This window comes from Urocitellus parryii, chromosome 3, assembly GCF_045843805.1.
Source record: "Urocitellus parryii isolate mUroPar1 chromosome 3, mUroPar1.hap1, whole genome shotgun sequence".
Lineage (NCBI taxonomy): Eukaryota > Metazoa > Chordata > Mammalia > Rodentia > Sciuridae > Urocitellus > Urocitellus parryii.
In genome coordinates this window covers 211,420,769-211,442,880 of record NC_135533.1, presented here as the reverse complement: position 1 = coordinate 211,442,880, position 22,112 = coordinate 211,420,769, and the positions used below count along the sequence as shown (strand labels likewise).

Genomic DNA, 22,112 nt, shown 5'->3' with positions numbered 1-22,112 from the left:
GCCTCCCCTTCCTGGCTTTACTCAGGTCACCTGCACACCCCTCAGGGCCAAGGGCAGCCTCTAACCCTCCAAATCCCTCCGCAGCTGCAGGGGCGGAGCCTCACCGCCGGGGTAACCTGCCTAGGAAGAAGGGGACCCCGAGGCTCTGCCTCAGATCTCCAGCGGTCATCTCTTGCTGCCGGGACAGGAGAGCTGGGGTTCCAGCAGATGCAGATGCAGAATGTGGGGTCCCCCAAGGATACTCGACATGCTGGAAATCTATGAGACAGTTTTATTGCAGCTCCAATTTGAGTCCACCCCTGCTCACGCTCCCATTCTTAGGGGCTGGGGGATGGCACCCCAAGTAGGGGCCCTGTCCCCTCCAGACTCTGGACACAGTGATCTCTCCAAGCACGGTCTCTGGCCTTCACCGTGCTTCTGACATCTCTCTCCAGCCTGTTCGCACTCCGGGCTGGGCTGGGCTGGCGGCTCGACTATTCCTTCAAGTCCTGGCCCTGGGGCCATGGTGGTGTGGGGGACAGTCCTGCTGCCCATGTCAGTGGGGCTTGGGGACATGTCCATCCACATAGAAGTTCCTGGTGATCTTGGGCAGGGTGAATTCAGCCCCTTCCAGCTCAGGGGTCAGCACGATCTGGCAGCCCAGGCGCGAGTTCTCCTGGAGGAGGGGGGCCATATCCAGCATGTCGTCCTCCCTGGGCAATGAGCGCAGCGTTAGCCGTCCACATGCTGGCCCAGCTGCTGGGGAGACTGGCAGCCCTGGGGTAGGCAGGCTGACCAAGTCCAATTGGGAATGGGCAGAGGGGAGGCTCCCCTTCCAGCAGCTGGAGGCGGGAGAACTGGGGCTGCCCTCCCTGGTGGCCCCTATGGACATGGGGACCTGGAGGCTCAGCAGCTGAGCCCTGCCACTCAGAGCCTGGGGGTCTGCCCTGCTCACCTCTCCTCAGGGGGAGGCAGAAGATCCAGGTGGGCCTCACTCACATACACATGGCAGGTGGAGCAAGCCAGAGAGGCTTCACAGGCTCCTGGGGGCAGGAAGTGAAGGGAATGTTGGTGAGGGGCAGGCGCCATTCCACAAAGGGTGCCAAGGAGAAGCTCTTTGTTTCACTGCAGGCCTCAGCACTCCCTCCAGGTCACATATGTCAGGTCACCTGCACAGTTCCTTGTTCTGGAGCTGCCTGCAGGCTTTATGAGGGCATGTCCAGAGTGTCTTAATTCCCAAGGACTCTCCAGCAGACGGAGGACCTGGCTGGGTGTGTGGAACCAATAATAAGCATGGAGTGACTTCAGCAAAGCTGAGAGGGGAACGGCCAGCAGATTCCCTGCAGCCTGTGAGCCCGTGCTGTGACCCTGTGCTAGGCCAGTGTGCCCCTGCCTCCTTGCTGCTCCCAGAGGACACCCTGGCTGACTCCGGAGGGAGAAGGGAGAATAGGTCAGGAGTAAGGATTAAAAGAGGCAGAACCTAGGGTTTTTCTACTCATCACTTGTTGTTGGACACACTTCTGAACCCTCTGATCAGTCACCAAGAACTATGCTTGGTGTCTTTCTTGGCCTAAAACTTTTCAAATGGTTTCATATCCAGAAAAAATCTAGACTCCTCTACTGAGTCCTTGAGATTCCTTCTCCCCTCATTCATTCCACTTCATTCACATTGACCCTCTTGATGCCACTCTAATAGCCAAACTCCAATACCCCAGTTCATCCCCACCTCAGGATCTTTGCACTTGCTGTATCCATGACTTGGAATGCTCTTCTCTCCACTTTTTCCATTCTTGTCTCTGGGGGTTCAACTCAACTATTCTCTGAGTCCCCCAACTCCTATTTCTTGTCCCTGTCCCCCTTTTAATTTTGTGTCCCGTTTACACCACAAATAACTTTTCTTTCTTTTGGAAATGGGATTTTGCTATGTTGCCCAGGCTGGTCTCTAGCTCCTAATCTCAAGTGATCTCCTCCTTGGCCTCCCAAATAGCTGGGATAATAAGCAAGCATCACTGAGCCTGGCTCATCTGCAACCAGAGTGTCTTAATTCAACCACCTTAATCTCTGGGTTTACCTGATCCCAGTCAATCTGCCTTCCCTCTCTCTGTGCCAAGTACAAAGTATTACTAAATATTGTTTCATCCGAACAGCAATCCAGTGAGATGACAACTAAATCATCTCATTTTATAGATGAGGAAACAGCTAAGTAACTTGCTCAGGGACATAGCTGTTAAAAGGCAAGATTTGAATACAGGATACTTGCCTCGAAAATTCATGTTCCAAACTCAGTTCTGGACTTCTGGCTATTGCATTCTAATACATAACTGCTTCCATGAGTGAGGGGAAAGGGAAAAATAATACAAGGGGGAGAAATGAATTACAGTAGAGGGGGTAGAGAGAGAAGAGGGGAGGGGAGGGGAGGGGAGGGGGGATAGTAGAGGATAGGAAAGGCAGCAGAATACAACAGTCACTAGTATGGCAATATGTAAATCAATGGAAGTGTAACTGATGTGATTCTGCAATCTGTATACGGGGTAAAAATGGGAGTTCATAACCCACTTGAATCAAAGTGTGAAATATGATATATCAAGAACTATGTAATTAGTTTTGAACAACTAACAATAAAAAAAAAAAAAAAAAAAAAAAAACCAAAAAACTGCTTCCATGGTAGGAAGGCCTGCTATGGCCTTCCAATATCCCAACGGCCCCTTTAATGATTGGATTAGACTTTTAAAAAATTTTTAAAATACATTTTTTAGTTGTAGATGGACACAATACTTTTATTTTATTTATTTATGTGGTGCTAAGGTTTGAACCCAGTGCTTCACACATGCTAGGCAAGCGCTCTGAATCACAGCTCCAACCCCAAGACTTTTTTTTTTTTGGTACTAGGGACTGAACTCCGAGATGCTTAATGAATCATTGAGCCACATCCATAGTACTTTTTATTTTATGAGACAGAGTTTTGCTAAGTTGCTTAAGGACTCTCTAAATTGCTGAGGCTGGCTTTGAGCTTGTGATTCTCCTACCTCAGTCTCCCTAGGCACTGGGATTACAGGCAGATGCCACCTCATCTGGCTTGAAAAGATTTCTTATTATAGTCTCCCAACAAATAAACCCTGTTTATTTTTATTTTTCTTTATTTTTGTGGAGGTGGGGGATTGGGGATTGAACTCAGGGGCTCGTGGCCACTGAGTCACATACGCAGCTCTATTTTGTGTTTTATTTATTTATTTAAATATTTATTTTTTAATTGTAGTTGGACACAATACCTTTATTTTATTTATTTATTTTTATGTGGTACTGAGGATCGAATCTAGGACCTTGCACATGCTAGGTGAGTGCTCTAGTGCTAAACCACAACCCCAGCTCCTTATTTATTCATTTTTAACATTTTTATTTATTTTTATGTGGTGCTGAGGATCGAACCCAGTGCCTCACATGAGTGAGGCAGGCATTCTACCACTGAGCCACAACCCCAGCCCCCTATTTTATATTTTATTTAGAGGCAGGGTCCCACTGAGTTGCTTAGCATCTCATGTGTGTGTGTGATCCTCTGGCCTCAGCCTCCCCAGCTGCTGGGATTATAGGCATGCACCACTGCACCCAGCAGTGTATATGTTTTTTTTAATACCACCCTTCCAGTTGATCATGACTTAATAATATGTTTACTCTTGGGATTATTATCATTATTAGGCTGAAATTGGTGTGAGATGACAGAGTCCTTATCTGTTTTGTACATTGTTACCCAAAACATAGTAGGCATTCAATGTTTGCAGAAGGGTAGCACAGATTAGGGGCTCAAATGGGCTGGATTTGGATCTAGTTTTGCCACTTACTTGATTTTGGGATGGGTCTACTTAAGCTGGTGTTCAGTTTCCTCATCTGTAAAATGGAATAAATCTCTTCTATCGCATAAAGTTCTCATGAAGATTCAGCCAGTTGATATGTACTAGTGTGCTTAAAGTAATTCGTTATTATTATTGTTCCTTCAGCAAAAGCTGATTTAAAACCTGTTACATCTAAGTACCATGCCAGGCAACAGATAAGCATGAACAAGGTGAACTGGGTCCCTGAGCTCACCGTGGGAAACATGGCAAGGAGGGAAGCAAAACAGTGCTATGAGGGTGACTGGGATGGAGACTTTAGCTGGACTGAGTGGGATGGAAGTGTCAGGAAGAAAACATTTACACTGAGAACTGAAGGATGAGAAGGAACCAAAAAGGTCTGCTAGGCTAGCACTTCTGACACAGGAAACAGAAAATGCAGAGGTTCCGAGGCAGGAATGAGCTTGTCTGTTTGAGAAATCACAGAGTGGCTAGAATGGAGGGAGCAAGCAGGAAGGGAACACAGCTCCCAGAGGGAAGTTCTAGTGCCTCTAATAAATGAAGACTGGGAAAGGGATGAGGCCATGGTGAAGAATTTGGATTTTAGTACATATTAGGTAGTAAGCCACAGGTGGGCTAGTCAATAGAGAGACATATCTGTTTTGATGTGATTAAAAGAGAAAGAGAGAGAGAGAGAGAGAGAGAGAGAGAGAGGGAGGGAGGGAGGGAGGGAGGGGGGAGGGGGAGGGGGGGAGGGAGGATCAGGTCCTCCATAATTTCCTGTACTTGGCTCCTACCTTCCAGGTCCACACCGTGGCGCTGGGCCAAGTGGAGAACATTGTCCCCGACTCTGCCGCTCACCGGGATCCGCTGGCCTGACCGGTCTACGAAGACCACGTTCACCCTGGGGACAGATGGTAGAGCGGATGCCACATTGGACCATGGGCTCAGGGGCCGCACAGATTCTAGGGTTAGGAGACAGGGGATGGGCGAGACAAATAGGTAGGTATTGAATGGGGCGAGGCAGAAAAAAAGCCCCGGATGAAGTTGCAGAACAGGGCTTGAATCGGGGAGCCTCATGGGACGAGGAACGAGGGATTTGGACCCGTACACTCACACGTCCCCGGGCCGCTCAGAGCCTCTGGCCTCTTCCTCTCCTGCCGGGCGCGAGCCTAGAAAACACGGTTAGGTGAGCGGCTGCGCCCCGCTCTGCCGGCGTCCGACTGGTTGACGCAGTCTGTCCCAGGAGCCCTGGGTACCTGTCGTCCAGAATTTTCTGGCTGTCGCCAGCGCCGCTGCCTCCCTGGACCTGCTCCACCAGGAACCCCTGGCCATCCGCAGCAAGACCCTGGCATTCACGCCGCCCCGGGCCACGGAGGCGGCCATGACAGGCATCACGTGACCAGACGACCGAGCATGCGCAGTCCCGGACACGCGAACCAAGAGCTCGTAATTACCCAAACACAAACGCAGAGGTTTGCTTGGGTCCTGAGGCGGCGAGGTGTTTGCGCCGGGGGAGGAGGGCACCAGGTGGGAACTCAGTCGTGGAAACGTCCTAGATCAACCCGGCCTTCCCACCCAGGACCATTGTCATCCCAAGAAACAGCCAGCTCTTATTTCTTTAAAACCGTTTACTTACAAACTTTAATTCAGCAAAGGTCTGTATGGGAAGATTGGGGAGAGGACATCCCCCTGAAGTGAATGTGGGCCCCAGAGTCAAGACAGGGAAGCTGGTGGCCCAGCTGGCCAGGGGCAGTGCCCAGGGTCACCTCAGGTGGACAGGTCCTGCTGGTGGGCAGGTGTACAGCCTATCTGCATGAGTCGTACTGGGCTGAAAGGAGGCCAGCTCCGGGGGATCTGGCCTGGGGTGGAGATGGAACTCATCTTCAACAAGGGGAGACAGCAGAGGTTCCGGGAGATGGGCATGGAAAGCCCACTCCCACAGGCAGGGGGATTGGTTGAAGCTGGCAGAGAAAGCCCGTCTCTGCACCTAGGCCTGGGTGAAGGGGTGGTGAGGGCTGGTTTGCCAAGACCAAGGCTTTGGCCTTCTACCGTCCCGGGGTTGGAGACCCTGGGTAGAGGGGCCCAATCCCCAGGCCAGAGCTGTTTGGTCCTGAGTCAAGCTTCTGGAGCTCGGCATCTGAGAGGCTCTGGCCAGCAGGGCCTGTGGCCCAACTTTAAGGCATCAGAAGGCAAGGGGACTGTGGTAGGGAGCTGGGGACCCAGGGCTGGGGTACTGGCCAGAGTGGGCAGGTAGGGGCAAAAGATAGCCATGCCTGCAGCAGACATGGGAAAAAGAGAAAAGTGTGGAGCTGTTACAAACTGCAAAGTGTGGAATGGAGGCCCAGACAGGTTGGACCTTGATGCAATCAGAGCTAGGGCTCATCCTGGATGGCTTAAAAAATAATAAAAATTAGAAAAGGAAACAAAAGTCAATTGTCAAAGTTAAAAAAGGGGGACAGTCTCTGATCCTCACGGGAGGTCAGGGAAACCTCCAAGGCACTCGAAAGGCCAAAATACAGGAGTGATGAGGCAGGAGAGGACTCCCAGAGAGCCGGGCACAGGCGGAGGACAGGAGACACAGGAGGGGGAGAGAGCAGACTGTGGCCCCTCTCTCTTAAGGCTGCGGGGTTTCGGCGCTGGGAGCAGGCCAGAGGTGCCATGAGGCTCCCGGGTGCCACCATACTCCTTGGGCTCCGGCTGGCTGGTCAGCAAAGTCTTTCAGAGATTTCTCTATTACCGAAAGAAAGAAAATTAAAAAAAAAAAAAACAAAAAAAAACCACAACCACAAAAACACACGCGCGCACACACAAAACAACACCAGAAAACCCAAAAGTGATTTGGTGCAGGCCCTTGAGCATTTCTAGCATTGGCCCCTTAGAAAATCCTCTTCCGCTTCAGGTAGGAGTCTGCGTAGTGGCCACCAAGGCCCTGGGAGTGTTGGCCCACGTAGCTACCCTCTGGACTGGGCTCAGGTGAGGGGAGCAGGTGAGCAAAGCTGCGTTTCTGGCCGCCCAGTGGGGTCTGGAGACAAAGGGCAGGGGGGACCAGATCAGGGGCCACCCAAGGGCTGAGACTTCCCAGCCTAGTATGTCCCCACCTCCTGCCCCTGCATGTACCTTCAAGAGGTGGCTGTGGCCATTGGGCCCAGGGCCCAGACCCAGGAGTCCTTCACTGGAGCCCAAAGGGGAGGAGCCGACTGCCTGGAAAAATGGAAGAAGTGGGAAAGGTCAATCCTGAGGTCAGAGGGAGGGTGAGAGATTTCTGGTTCATGTCTTGCATCTGCCACTTAAACCAATAAGGTCTGGGGCAGATTACTGTAGTTCTGAGACTCAGTTTCCTCCTGTCAACTGGGGCTAATACCAGCTACCTGGATCAATGGTAGAGGAAGCAGGGAAGGCAAGAAGTCTATCACTCAATACGAAGGTATAGGGGCAGTGTGTAAGTGTTTTTCACTTTTCCCTGAGCAAGCCCAACCGCTGCCTCTGCCCCAGCCTTGGCTGAGGGACCAAGGGTCACAAAGCCCTGGAGGCAGACACCCCCAACCCCCACATCCTCGTTGTCCTTGGCTGGGGAGGCTCCTCACCTTGCTGAGGTGGCTCTGCTTGAGGCCAGCCTGCAGGCCGCTGGTGAAGTAGGAAGTGGGCGAGCCCGAATAGAAGTGAGAAAGGGGCCCCCCGCCACCTCCACCACTCCGCTCTCCAAAGCCACTGGGTGGGGGAGACGTCTGCAGAGAGGGGGTTGGTTGAGTGATGAAGACAACTGTAGGATCCCCTCTTAAAGGACTCTGGGCTTCACCATAATGAGCTTTGATCAACAGGAATGAAGAAAGCTGGCACATGGGGACCTGCTCTCCCTTGGTCCTTCACGGAACCCTGAGACCATGGTCACTTGAGTGAGCACAGGCTGGCCTGTGGGAGGATGAGCTCCATGTGGATAAGAGATAAACTGCCCCGGCTCAGCATCCTTCAACAGCCTACGAACTACCACGTATGTGAGGGGACACTGGGGACCACTGCGCCCCTGATGAGCTCAGCTCCCAAGTGATTGGAGGAACTGCCTGCTGCCCCCACAGAATGGTGAGAAATTTAAAAAAAAGTTTGCAGCCAGGAACAGTGGCAGCCATCTGTAATAACAGCTACTTGAGAGGATTAAATGGGGGACCACTTGAGCCCAGGAGTTCAAGACCAGCCTGGGCAACACAGTGAGACCCTATTTCAAAAATAGATGTGGTGGCACAGGCCCGTAATTCCTAGCAGCTCCAGAGGGTAAGGCAGGAGGATTCCAAGTTCAAAGCCTGTCCTGGCAACTTAGCAAAGCCTTAAGCAACTTAGTGAGACCTTGTCTCAAAATAAAAAATAAAAAGGACTGGGAATGTGGCTCAGTGGTTAAGCAACTCTGGGTTCAAACCCCAGTACCCAAAAAAAAAAAAAAAAAAAAATGACTGGGGATGCAGCTTAGTGATAAAGTGGCCCTGGATTCAATCACTAATCTAAAAAAAAAAAAAAAAGTTAGCTTTGCTCAGCTATTAAGTAATGGGCCAGCCTGTTAACTGCTATAACCCGGGGTAGGATGAAAAGGCTACTCTTACCTTGTGTCGGCTAGGTCCATGAGGCCCTAGGGCTGGCTCCCGTGGGTGAGAAAAGAGCCTCCGAGGTCCCATATCCTGAATGAAAGGAGCAGAAACACATATGGTCTGAATCTGTGCCAGCCACCCTCCCCCCACCCTGCCCCCAGGAAGGAGGCAAATTCATGATACAGGGCCTGTGACTAGGTGGGTCAGCTGAAGTGAGACCAGAAGTAGTTGTTCCCAGTGGGCAGGTGGATCTGGTCCCAGGGATGGATGCTATGGTGTACAGACCCAAGGGAGTCAGAGGTTCATAGTTTTTAAGGCAAGCTGGGAATCTGGGATGTGTGAACTCTAGCAGTTTTTATTCAGTCTTTTGTTGTTTTCTAATCCAGTGTGAGTCAAACCTAACACAGGTGGCCTGTGGGTGTCCACTTTATAATTTCTGATCAGTAGGTGGTGGGGATCTCATAAAGACCAAGTCTCTGATATAGACAAGAATCCTCCTCACATTGGAGGCTGAAATGGAAAGACAGGCAGGACTCTGAGTTCTTTAAATATGGAGAAACAGTAAAGCCTAAAACCTCACAGGACAGACAGAAAGACAAATGCAGGGTGAGATTGCTCAGGTCCTGGGGATGGAAAGGCAATAGGAGCCTTAAGGGCAGGGACCATATCCAACAAATCCCCTGGTGTCTCCCTAATGCTTGACCTGGTACAATTAATACCAGAGAAGCAGAGTAGGATGAGTGTCTCTTATCTGAAACCTTAGGAACCAGAAGTATTTTGGATTTTGGACTCTCAGATTTTGGAACACCTGTATATATAGGACGAAATATTTTGGGGATGGGACCTAAGTCTAAACAAGAAATTTGTTTCATATATACCTAACACACATAGCCTGAAAGTCATTTTACATGTATGGTTAACAATTCTGTATTTTGACTGGGACCCACCCACATGAGGTCAAGTGTGGAATGTTCTACTTGTATTGGCATGTCAGTGCTCAAAAGTTTTCAAATGTAGAACTTTTCAGATTTGGGATTTTTGCATTAGGGATGTTCAACTTGTATCCTTGAGCTGCTCTCAGGGGACAAGGGACCACAGAACCTGGCCCTCAGGGATGGCTGATCCCAGGCAGCCAGGTACTTACCGAGGGGTAGTCGAAGCCATAGCTGTCAGGCAGCCCTGGTTCAGGGGGCAGGCGGGCGTTGGTGAGGGGGCTGAGCAGGCGGGACTTGAGCTGGAAGGCTTTGCTGCCACCACCACCTCCACCAGGGGTGGGGGGATTGGGCAGGGGGCCCTCAGCTGGGCGGCGGCCTCTCCCAGCGCCTCCCCAGCTACGGGCCTCCTTACCCGCTAAGTTACTGGCTGGGAGCAGGCTGTGTAGGTTCAGGTAAGGATTCAAGGGGATCCGGTAGTCCTTGGGGGGCTCCCCTAGTAGCGAGACCTGTGACAGGAGAGCTGGATTTGCAAGGTCCCAAGCAGAGGGGATGTCGCAAAGCGGGAGGCTGGAATGATGCTGTGTGCAAGGAGGAGCCTTACCCCAGGGGGAGTTGGCAGGGGCCCACTGTCCTTCTGAAGGCCTCTGAGGCCTGTGCCACGGAGTCCCGCAGGGGCAGGGGGTGGAGTAAGCTGGGCTGTTGGAGGACCCAGGCCCATGGTCTCCCGGTCACCCCCAGAGGGGCCCAGCAGTGGTGGTAGCAGGGGTGGTGGCTTCCCTCGCCGGGGTGGCAGCTCCGAGGGCAGGCCCCCTCCTACAGAGAGAAGAAGAGTGTCAGTCAGTGGCCTAGGCCAGAAGGATCCCTCTTCCCTGGGCCCTAGGGCCTCTGCCTGGAATACCCAGAGGCCAAGGGGCAACACTGCCCAACATCTAGCCCCTGATCAAATGCCTCTAAGACATTAACCTCCAGGGTGTGCCTGGCTACCCTTATAACATGAGCACCCACTTGACTGAGAGGTTAGGTCACTTGCCGAAGGCCACACAGCTGGGAATTTATAATTCCCAGGGAGGAAGAGAGCTGGGAAGGAAAATGGGACCTCAGAGGGGTGGGTGGGTGGGGTCCATGTTACCTGCAGGCAGCTCTCCAAGGAGGGGGTTGGTGGGCTGGGCCCCAGGCTGGAGGGTGCCCAGGGGTGAGTCTCCCAGGATCCCAGGCTTCTAGGAACAGAGCAGAGACAGCTGGAGACAGGGTGACCTGGGTAGCAGACAGGTGTCACTCAGAGCCTTGGTCACAACACCCAGCACACCCAGATTCCAGCCCAGTGCCAGTCACAGGAAATACTTGCATGTCAGGACCTATAACCCCAAGCTCTCCACTACTACCAGACACATATACAGTGACAGTCCATAGGCACCCAGATCCCTTGCTGATCATCACAGATAGTGTTGACCACAGCCACAAAGGGTTTTGGTCACTCTAGTCACACAATGGTTGAAACCCACAAATTCAGTGTCACTTGCCACCAGACACAGCCATATCACTGAATACACACCCCAGTAAACTAAGCCAGTGGAGCATGTGTTTTCTGTATATTATGTGCGTCTGCGAGGGGCACTGGGCAGAATGAGGCCTGGAAATTCTTCCCTAGAAGCAAGATGGCTATTTACAACTTGCTATAGTACAGTGGTTTTTGTAGCCACACCCAGCTTCAGGTTGTAAAAGAGTGTGTCCAGTGTGGCCTGACCTGCCCCTGGCTATCTAGGCCAGCTGTCCCCTGCATAGTGAAAAAAAAGCCAAACCCTGCCATGAGAGAAGAAGAGGCTAGTCATCCTGGGCCCTAGGGACACGACATAGCCAGATATCCCACAACTCCACTGGGGGACCACTGGCAGCACTCAGGTGCTAAAAGGGGAAGACGGGCTGTGCAGTGTGGGGTGCGGAGGGAGCCCGGTGCCCACCATGATAGTTACCTTCTGGCTCTGGGTCTGCAGGGCAAGCTGCAGCAGTGCTGTAGACAGGGCAGGCCCGCTGAGCAGTGGCATGGCTGGGGGGGCGCCCAGGAGGCCTGGGGGAGATGCAGGGGGAAGCTGGATAGTAGTCCTGGCTAGACAATCCCTTGTCCCCACTACATTCAACATTGCCTCAAGACTGCTAAGAGGGCAGGAAACTGAGGCTCTCAGAGAGCACCTAATGTGCCTGAAGAAGGGCCCAGAAAGGCAGGATCCACCCCAGGGAGGAATAGCACGCTCTTCCCACCACCCCACCTGGCTGCCCCCAGCTACCTCTACCCTCAGCCTGTTTCTCAGCACCCTCAGGAGCTTCTGCCACTGAGGCTTGAGGAGAGCGCAGGGGAGGCGTTCTGATGTGAGGTGGGAGGGACAAGGCTGTAGGCCCTGGTGAGTGCTTGGTGACGCTGCCTGGCCCCCTTACCCTGCTTGCCCCCTGTGCTGCCATGGAGCAGGGGGTTGAGCAGCAGCTGAAGGGAGGCAGACGGGCCCAGGTTGTTCAGCAGCTGTAGGATGTTTGGCTCAGGCAGGAGCCCTTTGCCACGATTGAGGGCCTACAGAGAGGAACACAGGTGGCTAAGAGTGCTGCCAGCCACAATGGGCATCCCCCAAGAGCCCAGTGTCTTGAGGGAGGCCCCCATGCCTACCTTGGGGAACAGTCCCTCCCACACAACTCACTGTGGCTTGGGCAGCGATGAGCGCAGCTAGCATACTGCGGCCAGGAGGCCCTGGGGCACAGAAGGAGACTCGCAAGTGGCTGCCCCCCAGGGCCAGGCCATCCGCCCTCTGTTGTGCTGCCTCCGCCATCTCCGCTGTCTCGTACTCCAGCACTGCGAAGCCCTTCAGCTGCCCATCCTGGCCACACGCCAGCTGTGGAGGAGATGGCCATGAGCACTGGGGCAAGTGACCATACCACCCTGAGTGCCATCTCTCATGTGAAGTGACAACAGGGACCAGATACTGCTCCCAATCATGACAGCAAGTCCTCAGAAGGGGTGGACTTAGTGCCAGGAACTTAGTCTCAAGTCCTGCTCCTGTGTTAGATCAACTCATCTTTGCAATGGCTCTGAGAAGCTCTCGGATCCATTTATCAGAGGCAACTGAGGACCAAAAGTTCAGCAGCCCAAGGCCACAAGGTTGGGAGGAGAGCAGAGCTAGGACCTGCCTCACATGGGTCAATTGCCCTGGGCCTCATGCCATGGTGAAGGGAATCTGATTAAGATTTTCCAGGGGCTGGGATTTTGTGGCTCAGTGGTGAAGCCTGGCATGTGTGTCCGCCGAGAACTAAAAAATAAATATTAAAAATTCTCTCTCTTTCTCCTCTCTCACTCTCTCTTTAAAAAAAAAAAAAAAATTCTCTCTCTCACTCTCTCTTTAAAAAAAAAAAAAAAGTAGCCATTTTGTTCTTCAGACCCACATGCCTTTATCCACAACTCTGAGTTCAGATATGTTCCAGGATTAAGACTTGGAGATTAGGACATTCAAATGCTGCACATAGTGTATATCACATCCCAGTCACCCCTGGAGTGGTCTAGGGCAGCTCCCAGGACCTCAAAGACACAACTGCTTTGCAGGAAGGCTAAAATAAGGAGGCCACAGATGACCCACTTTTGTTCAGGCTTTGTTGCCAAATGGGTCTGCCACAAATTCAGGGAACCAGTCTCTAGTTTCTCAGGGTATTTCAGGTGCTAGAGTTGTGGGTGGACTCTGCCCCGGAGCAAGCAGATGCTCACCAGCACAGTGGTGACCGGCAGCAGTGCCCCGCCCCAGGTTGTAAGTGTGCAAGGAGGTCCCTCTGTGACTGACACAGACTGCACACTTACAGGCCACTGGCGTTTGCCATTGCACTGCAGAGGAAACTGAGGCTGAGAGGGTTGGATTCCTGTTTAGGCCACCAAGCCAAAGCAGGGATCACAGGCAAAACAGGCTGGTATTGTTCACAGGCCTGGCTCCCTGGGGTGGTAAAGGCTGTCTCAGGAAATAGTGCTGTCCATCCCTGTCCTTAATGACACAGAGAGGACTATTAAGGTTTGAGACCAATGCAATGTCCCTAAAATGGTATATGGCACAGGAGGAGTAAGAGCGAGCTTATGTCCAAATACAGAAAGATAAAACCAAAGTGCAGAAACCAAGCCAAATCAAATCAAACCAGGAATGACAATTTGGGGGGATCAAGAACAAGGAAAAGCAGGAATGTATACACCTATTTTGAAATGTACATAATTCAGGTTGAATATCCCTTTTCTGAAATGCTCAGGACTGTGTTTTGAGATTTTGGAGTTTTTCAGATTTCGGAATATTTGCATGGACTTTATAGAATGAGCATCCTTAAAAAAAATCCAAAATCTGGGGCTGGGGATATAGCTCAGAGGTAGAGCGCTCGCCTGGCATGCATGACGCACTGGGTTCAATCCTCAGCACCACATAATAACAAAATAATGTGTCCACCTAAAAAACTAAAGATACATAAATGAATAAATATTAAAAAAAATCCAAAATCTGAAACTTTTTGAATATCATGTCAATCAGTACTCAAAAAGTTTGGGGGCTGAGCATAGTGGCGTACGTTTATAGTCCCAAGTAATCAGAGGGTTGAGGTAAGAGGATATCTGGAGCCTAGGAGTTCAAGGCCACCTGGGCAACACAGTGAGTCCTCATCTTAAAAAAAAAAAGGTTTCAGATTTGAATGTTTCCTATTTCAGAAGTTTGCATTTGGTATGCTCTCTCTATACAATCTTGGTAGAAGGAGACAAATTGGTGTGAGTAGGATCAGCCAGAGAAAGTGCTAGGGGCTGGGAGTCTTTGCCACTGGCCTTTCAAGATCTGTTGAATGTTGAATTTTATATATATTTTTATACATTTATATTTAGTTGTAGGTGGACACAATACCTTTATTTTATGTTTATGTGGTGCTGAGAATCAAACCCAGTGTCTTATGCAAATCCAGTGCCTCCTGTGTGCTAGGTGAGTGAACACTCCACCACTGAGCCACAATCTCAGCCTCTATTGAATTTTAAGTATGTCTAGATTGCCTTTCACAAAATAACTAAGCAGAAAAGACTTTTCAACAACAAAGGTATTAGGATACCTGCTTTGTTTTATATATATATATACACACACACACACACACACACACACACACACATATATACACACACACACACGCGCGCGCGTGTATATGTATATATGTGTGTGTACATATATATACATATATTGTGCTGGGGATGGAATCCAAGGTCTTGAAAATGCTGAGTCACATTGAGCCCATGATCCTGCTTTACATATATTAAAGTAACTTTTTTTTTGGCACTGGCGATTGAACCTAGGGACACTTAACCACTGGGCCCTGCCCTCTTTTATTTTGCGACAGGGTCTGCTAAATTTCTTAGGGCCTTGTTAAATTGCTGAGGCTGGCTCTGAATTTGCCATCCTACTGCCTCAGCTTCCCAAGCTGCTGAGATTACAGGCATGTGCCACTGTGTCTGGCTTAAAGCAATTTTGTAATCAAATAAGGCAATTAAGAGGAGTAAACCTGTCCATGAATAAATGGCAAAATGCTCTAGAGTGGGTTTCCATGGATTTATTAGGTGTTCTTAACTTGATTATGTAGAAAACAAATGCTCCCCACTAGGACAGCAAATTCCCAGCTTGGCATTTGGCATTGTACCTGCCTGGCTAAGAGTGTGGGCCCCAGGTCAGCTTCATAACCTAGAACCGTAGCCTGCCTCTCACTGGCTGGCTGACCATGGCAGTCATGACAGGTTCCTACATCCTTGTACATCCTTGTCCCTGGTGTTCTTATCTATAAAATGAGACCAGCAACCAGACACACCTGACAGAATTATTAAGAGCATTAAACAAGGTGCTCAACAAGGGGCAGGGGAAGTCTCCCATTTTAGGCAGGGGCCAGGCCTGGTTTTGAGGCTATGGGAGGTTGTTAGGCCAGGGCCCAGCACCTGCTAAGTGCCTAAGCAGAAGTGCTGGTTTCAGCTCAATTTCAAAGAGCACCTCACCTTCATCTCTGGTCAGGCCCAGTGCAGAGGCCCAACACATATCTTCTCATAATCATTCCTATCTTCCAGAGACTCAGAGGGTCAAAGGACAACAGTTTCTCTACATGGGGACTAAGGCACATACCTTGACATGCCTGACTCCCAGCACTCCTCCATTCAGGACCCTGCACATGACTGTGAGCTGCTCAGAGGTGGTCACCTCAACGTGTGCTACACAGCAGACAATAACTGGGGTGTCAGTGTGTGTAGCTCAATGGTAGACTGCTTGTCTAGCATATGCAAGGCCTTGGGTTCAATCCCCAAAATTGAAAAAGGTAAAAATAAATGAATGAATAAATGGGTGGTAAATGTGTAAATGAAAGAATAAATGGGCAGCTGTTCATAATACTCCACTCAAAGTAACTACTAAGCGTGTGGGGTGATGCCTGTAGTCCCAGATACCTGGCAGGCTGAATTGGGAGGACCACCTGGTTCTACGGGTTCAAGGCCATTCTGGGACATGTAGTAAGACCCCATCTCAAAAAACATAGTAATAAAAACCACAGCACTACTAGCTTCATTTCAAGATGGGTAAAGTGAGGCTCAGGGAGAAGACCTACAGCTGGCCATGCTCCTGTGGTCCTTAGCTTCCACACAAGAGAATGAGGTCACTGAACTACTGGTCTGTTTTCAGCTCCACACAGGGCCCAGCACATAGGTGTGCAACAGAGGTAGCAGATGAATGAGTAACTAGCATACAAGGAGTCAGGTTCCTATGGATACCTGAGTTAAATGGGGCACCAATATTTCAGTTACATGAGAATACCATACCCACTCAAAGTTGCAAACTTGAGGTCTGAACCCACGAATGTCCCATCTGAGCCCACATGCTGGCTTCTGGATAGCCCAGGACTCTGGAGCCAGGTTGCTGCACGAATCCTGACACTACCAGGCATCCTCAGCTTTTGCTGTATCCAAGGCTATATAACTGTGGGCATGTCACTTTATCAATTCTGTGCCTCAGTATCCTGAAAATAGGAATGACATCTGTTTTTCTGGATTGTTACAGGACAGTAAATTGCATGAGAAGTGCTGAAGGAATGGCCTCCTTGGGCATCTATGGATAAGACTTCTGGAGGCTCTCAGAGAGCTGGACCTAATTTGCTCTTACCCTACTGTGCCTGACACAGGGCAAGGAACACACACAGATGTGCCTGGCATGTGTGACTTGAACAAACAAGGAATTGTCTTGCCAAACCAATGACACTGAGTCACTGACAATGAGTGATTTCCCCAGGGTTCAGAGTAGGGCTGAAATCTGACCAAACCTGACTCTCTGACCTCAAGACACAGGGTCCTCCTATGAGACCATGCTGGGCCCCCATATCTGGAGCTCAATAAACATCTGATGCTTGTATGAGTGAATGATGAAGTGTGAGCAGGGCTCAGTCAAGATCAGCGACTCTAAAGGCAGCCTTGCCTGCCTTTGATGGGAGGAGAACCCAGCAGAGGCCTGCAATGGATGGGATTCACATCCCAGCCGTCCAGTCCAATTCTAGGCTCTCACCTACTGCACCCCAGGTCCTCTTCCAAGAACCCCATTCAAAGTTGTGTGGCTATTGCTTTACTGAAAAGGGAACCAGATTAGAGAAGCAGCTGACCCAAAGGACCCTTCCTAGATACTTTGGGCTGTCATCTGCTCCCAAAAGTCTCTTGCACTGGGCCCCAGACTCACCTGGCAGAAGGTGGGTGTGTGGACTGTAGACAACGCCCGACGCAGGGCATCCACATCACTGAAGCCTGGTGGCAGGCGGTCAACACAGAGGCAGCGAGAGTGGAGGAGGGCAGGTGTTAGCTGCCCAGCATCTGTCCAGTGCACATATAATGTGCGGGGGCCCAGTGGCTTGCCCAGCAGGTCCGACTTGGCGCGGGCAGCCGAGTCCTTCTTCATGTACTCCGCAAAGCCATAGCCCTTGGAGTGGCCAGTGCGCTCACTGTAGACCAGGAAGCAGCGCTCCAGGCTGCCGAAGGGCCGCACCAGCTCCTCGAACTGTGCCTGTGTGAGGCTAGGGGGCAGGTTGGCCACACACAACAGGGCATCCGTGGGCTGCAGCTGCACCGACAGCTCGCGATCCCGCAGGCGGCTCTGGTGAAAAGCACTAATGGCGGCTTCGGCTTGCTCCCCATTCAGCAGGGTCACAAAGGCTACGGAGCAGAGGAGCACAGGTCAGCCAGGGCCCCTGAGGGCCTGCCCCCAACTCCATGCTGTCTAAACCAGATGTGACTTCAGAATGAAGCCACCAGACATCTCAGGTCCCCGCTAATCCCAACAGTTGCCAACCTTGAGCAGTTTATAGAGAAAAGTGCAAGCCAGCCAACTGGGGCTACAGGATTCCACGAGGCCCACTCCCTCTGTCACCCCTCCACCTGCTCACAACCTACAGCAGTGTTCATCAGCTACACCTGATCTGTCCTAGGAACTTAGTGAGAAACTTGGGTGACAATGAGAGGAGTAGTTAAGTACATGGTCAGTGGAGCCTGGGTTTAAGCCCCAAATCCAAAATGGGCTCTGAGCTTTTTCTTATGTCAAATGGGAATAACTTAATCCTCACAACCATAGGTCTGGGGCAGAAGAAACAGGCCCCCTGCCCAGTAGAGAACACTTGGCTTTAAAACCAGGCAGTCAGCCAGGCACGGTGCTACAGGCCTGTTGCCAGCTACTCAGGAGGCTGAGGCAGGGGGATCACTTGAACCGAGCGGCTCAGGGACAGCCTGGGCAACATAGTGAGACCGTGTTTCTAAAAAAAAAAAAAAAAAAAAAAAAAAAAAAAAAACAAAATAAAATTAACCCAGGCAGTCAAGCTCTGGAGGTCCATTCTGCATCCCTCATTTGCCACTGTTCAAGGCCATCAAATGTCCCTCAGCCACCTGCCATTCCAAATTATCAATCCACCTAGCAGTCACAAAAAGAAGCTTTGTTCCAAAAGGTACTCAAATGGTGCCATACCCGCCTCAGTCTTTGTTTTCTCTTTCTTTTCTTTGTTTTTTTTTGTACCAGGGTTTGAACCCAGGGACATTTTACCACTGAGCCCTTTTTATTTTGAGATAGGGTCTCACTAATGTGCTTAGGGCCTTGCTAAGTGGCTGAGGCTGGCCTCGAACTTGCAATTCTCCTGTCTCAGCCTCCTAAGTCTCTGGGATTACAGGCATGTGCCTCAACCCTCAGCTCCAGTGTCTTCTATTTGCAAAGCCTGTGTGGCCCAGCCTTATGGTCTGGCTGGCCTTTTGCATTTCTTGCTATTGCTTCCTGGACCTCACCAGGCACACTGCACCTGGGGCCTCTGTAACTGCTATTCCCTGAGTATGGAAGAGAGGACCCCTCCCTTAACTGTTCAACCCCAATCCACCTTGGCCTAAGGCCAAACATCACTTCCCTGGTGAAGCCATCCTGACTACTCCTATGATCCTGGTTCTGTGCTCACACAGCATCCTCCCTATAGCTTTTGGTCCCAAGACCATTTCACAAAACTTCATGATTGGAGCTGTTGAATGACATCCTTCTTCCCAGACTAGACCATCTCTGTTTGGTTCATAGCCGTGTCGCTGTGACCCAGCATAGAGAAGGTGCTGATTAAGTATTTGCTGAAAAACTGCTTGAATAAAAAGTGTCATTCAACATCTGATTCCCCTTGCTTGACACATACAGTTGGCTCCCTGTAGCACAGGTACCACATCTGTAAATTCAACCAACCATGAATTGAAAATATAGGGGGGACTGTGTCTGTACTAAACATGAACAGATTTTTTGTTGTTCCCTAAACAATAAGTATAACAACTATCTATATAACATCTACATTATATTAGGTATTATAACTCATCTAGAGATGATTTAAGATATACAGGATATGTGTGAGTTATATGCAAATATTACACCATTTTATATAATAGACTTGAGCATACTTAGCTTTTGCTATATCCAAGGCAGGTCCTGGAAACAATCTTCTGTGGGTACTGAGGGGCAAATTTACTAGGTATTCAGAAACTATTTGACTTGTTGTCCCCACGGCTATTTACTAAGCATCTTGTATATGCCAGACACAAATGCTAATGCATCACTTGTTACTTGCTTATAGCCAGAGTGAGGACAGACCAGGATGGTCTGTTTGCCTCCAGGGCCCAAGAGTTTAACTACTACCCCAGTCTGCCAGGTAATCCCCAAAACGCACCCTCCTACCTAAGTTACAGCTTGTCAGTGAAGCCTCTGTGAGGTCTAACACCCGGCACAATCCTGGCAGGACATGTTTACCAAGGGCCTTTCACATAGGAGGCCAAAGCTGCCCACCTGGGTGCAGCCTGGATAGAAAGGGCACAGCTAAGATCAGTAGCAAAAGGAACAGCCCAGAACCTTATGGGTGCTTGAGGAAGTGGAGAGGCTTGTGCATATTTTTGCAAGGCAGTGCCAGAAAGGTCTCAGACAGGTTTTGGGGAAGGAAAAAAAAAATGATCAAGGTTTGATCAGATTTGCAAAGAGACTAGAGTTGGGTCCCTGAGGGAAGCAGGAGGCAGGCTAAAATCATGGAAGCAGAGAAGCTACAGAGGGGCTGCCATTTAAGTAGAGATGGAGGGGGACACAGAACAGGTAGAAGCCAAGATAATGGAAAGCTCAAAGGAGAAAAGGCCTGGGTGACTGGCTGGCTTGGGCAAGTAGTGCAGGAAGAGGGTGAGCCCAAGCCCCGGTGTCTGGCCAGACAGCACAGAGAAGAACAGCAAGGCTGTCCCAAAATGGGCATCTTGGGACAAGGGACAGACTGGTGCTCATGCTGCACTGGCCTTGGAAAAGGTATTGGAACCAAAGTTAGGAAAGGAGATGCACAGCCAAAACCCTCCCATCTTCAGACTCTTGTTTTCTCCTGCCCTGGTCCGCCCCACTTCCCCACAAACCTGTCCCTTTGTATTTGTCCACAAAACAGTACTTGAGCTCATAGTCGCTGAGTAGGTTGTGTACTTCCTGTGGAAACAGAAATCAAAGGACAGGGAGTCACTAGGGAACAACCAGGTGCCACCTTCAGGTAGACCAACTATACAGGTGGGTGAATTACCACCCCGTTTTACAAATGAGGAAATTGAGGTTTAACAACATTATTTGCCCAAGCCCATTCTGTCCATCCCCGCAGAGCTGATATTAAGAGCCTGGCTGCAGATTCCATGTGAATAAGGCAACACAGAGTGTGTGCCTTCAGGAAGTTGTTGAACCTGTCTGAAGCTCCATCTGCAAGTTGACTGTTTTTAACAACTCTAATTAAGGATTAACAAACCCATCTTGTATGTGAGGAAACTGAGGCTCAAAGAGGTGAAGAAACATGTGCAGTTGGTCAGGGCAGCAGTGGGAACACTAACCAGGGGTATCTGACCAGGGAGCTCATGTACCTAATAAGCTTACATTGTGTGGCTTCACATGCCTCCCATTTCCCTCTTGTTACAGGGCCACCTTCTCACAAGCAGCTTCAAGGGCGAGGCTGGGGGCCTGCTTGTGCCAGATACACTGTACACTTTACAAGAGGGACAATGTGTTCCCAACTGAAACAAGGTAGGCACAAGGAAGAGCACCAGCTGTAGAAACAAACCAGACAAGGCACAGTGACATCTGCCCGGGTCTGTCCAAATCAAGCCTTCCTAACATTCTTGGGACCCCACTTGCCATGTACCATGTACCCATGGCAAGAAAGGCCAGTGGCAGGTATGCTGGTGGGCCAGGGAACAGGGATTCTCAGCAGCAGAGAGTAAAGCAATCCAATCCCCTCCATTCCCACAGGGCACTGCAGTACCGATGGCATTTCCCTGGGTCCAAAGAGCACGGGGAAGCACTGCCCTAGAAAAGGGCACTCCTAGCAGGAAGATTAGCCAAGAGGAGCGCCACAGAATACAGGGCGGCCTTTCCTGCACAAAGATGATGGCAGAAGACCTCATTTTCCCAAAACAATCCTGAGCCTTTGGGGAAAGGCAGCTACAACTTCCGGATCTACCTCTTAAAGAGTCATGAATAAATGCGTGATATGATAGAAAATACTCTAACCCTGAAACTTTTAGATATGAGATCCCGCCACTGGATGGAAAAGGGGTGGGGGGAAAGCACAATCTGAGCAGATGCCACCTCCCAATCCGGTAGTCCATTCACAATCCCCCATCAGGGCTAAAACTGTCCGCCCCCTAACATTCCCCGCCCCTTTCAATCACTCCGTCTAGCCCAAGCCAGTGGTCGCCCCTAGCAACGTCTTCGCTCAATTCAAAGTTGGTTTCTCCCTTCATCATAGCCCCCCCAAATCTCGTTCTTGGTCTCTTCCGACCCTGCTGAGGATCCTGCGCCCCCGCTGATGCCCCCTGGGCGACAACAGCATTGGTGTCGCCTGGTTCCCCCCGCGCACGCGCACGGTGGTATTTCCCGCCATGCTCCCACACAGGCCCCCCCCATACCTGGTTGGTCACGTCCCCCGGGAGGCCCCGGATCAGTATCTTGCGGCGGTTACGGAACTGGCGCTCGGTGTGTTCCAGGCGTTTCCGGATCTCTTCTGGATCTAGCGGCGGTAACTCTTCTTCGGGAGACCGGTGTTCCGCGGCATCGCTGGCTTCAACCTCGGTCCCAGCCTCCGGGCTCAGCGGGGGCCGGTGAGTAACGGACACGTCGGCCGCCATCTTGGGAAACCCGGCGCCTTCTGGGACCAGCGAGCCAGGGCGGAGCGGCATAGAGCGGCAACGAGGGCGCGCCCGCCGATTGGCCGAGAAAAGCCCCGCCTGTCTCCCG

The 22,112-nt window shown here is 50.8% G+C and overlaps 2 protein-coding genes across 2 annotated transcripts; both read right to left on the bottom strand.

Annotated features, from left to right (window-relative positions):
• Positions 1–257: 257 nt before the first annotated feature.
• On the bottom strand, positions 258–5,203 carry Fdx2 (ferredoxin 2). Its single transcript, XM_026399744.2, has 5 exons — positions 5,063–5,203; positions 4,921–4,975; positions 4,601–4,707; positions 935–1,022; positions 258–692 (listed from the first exon to the last, which is right to left on the bottom strand). Exons 1-5 carry the CDS (start codon positions 5,196–5,198, stop codon positions 536–538), a joined length of 543 nt encoding a protein of 180 aa, XP_026255529.1. The 5' UTR covers positions 5,199–5,203; the 3' UTR covers positions 258–535.
• A 254-nt stretch (positions 5,204–5,457) lies between these two features.
• Raver1 (ribonucleoprotein, PTB binding 1) lies at positions 5,458–22,012 on the bottom strand. The gene is made up of 13 exons (XM_026399738.2): positions 21,785–22,012; positions 20,255–20,321; positions 17,049–17,518; positions 12,000–12,191; positions 11,746–11,875; positions 11,286–11,380; positions 10,445–10,532; positions 9,917–10,128; positions 9,525–9,821; positions 8,396–8,470; positions 7,391–7,531; positions 6,924–7,007; positions 5,458–6,828 (listed from the first exon to the last, which is right to left on the bottom strand). Exons 1-13 carry the CDS (start codon positions 22,001–22,003, stop codon positions 6,682–6,684), a joined length of 2,217 nt encoding a protein of 738 aa, XP_026255523.2. The 5' UTR covers positions 22,004–22,012; the 3' UTR covers positions 5,458–6,681.
• Positions 22,013–22,112: the final 100 nt, after the last annotated feature.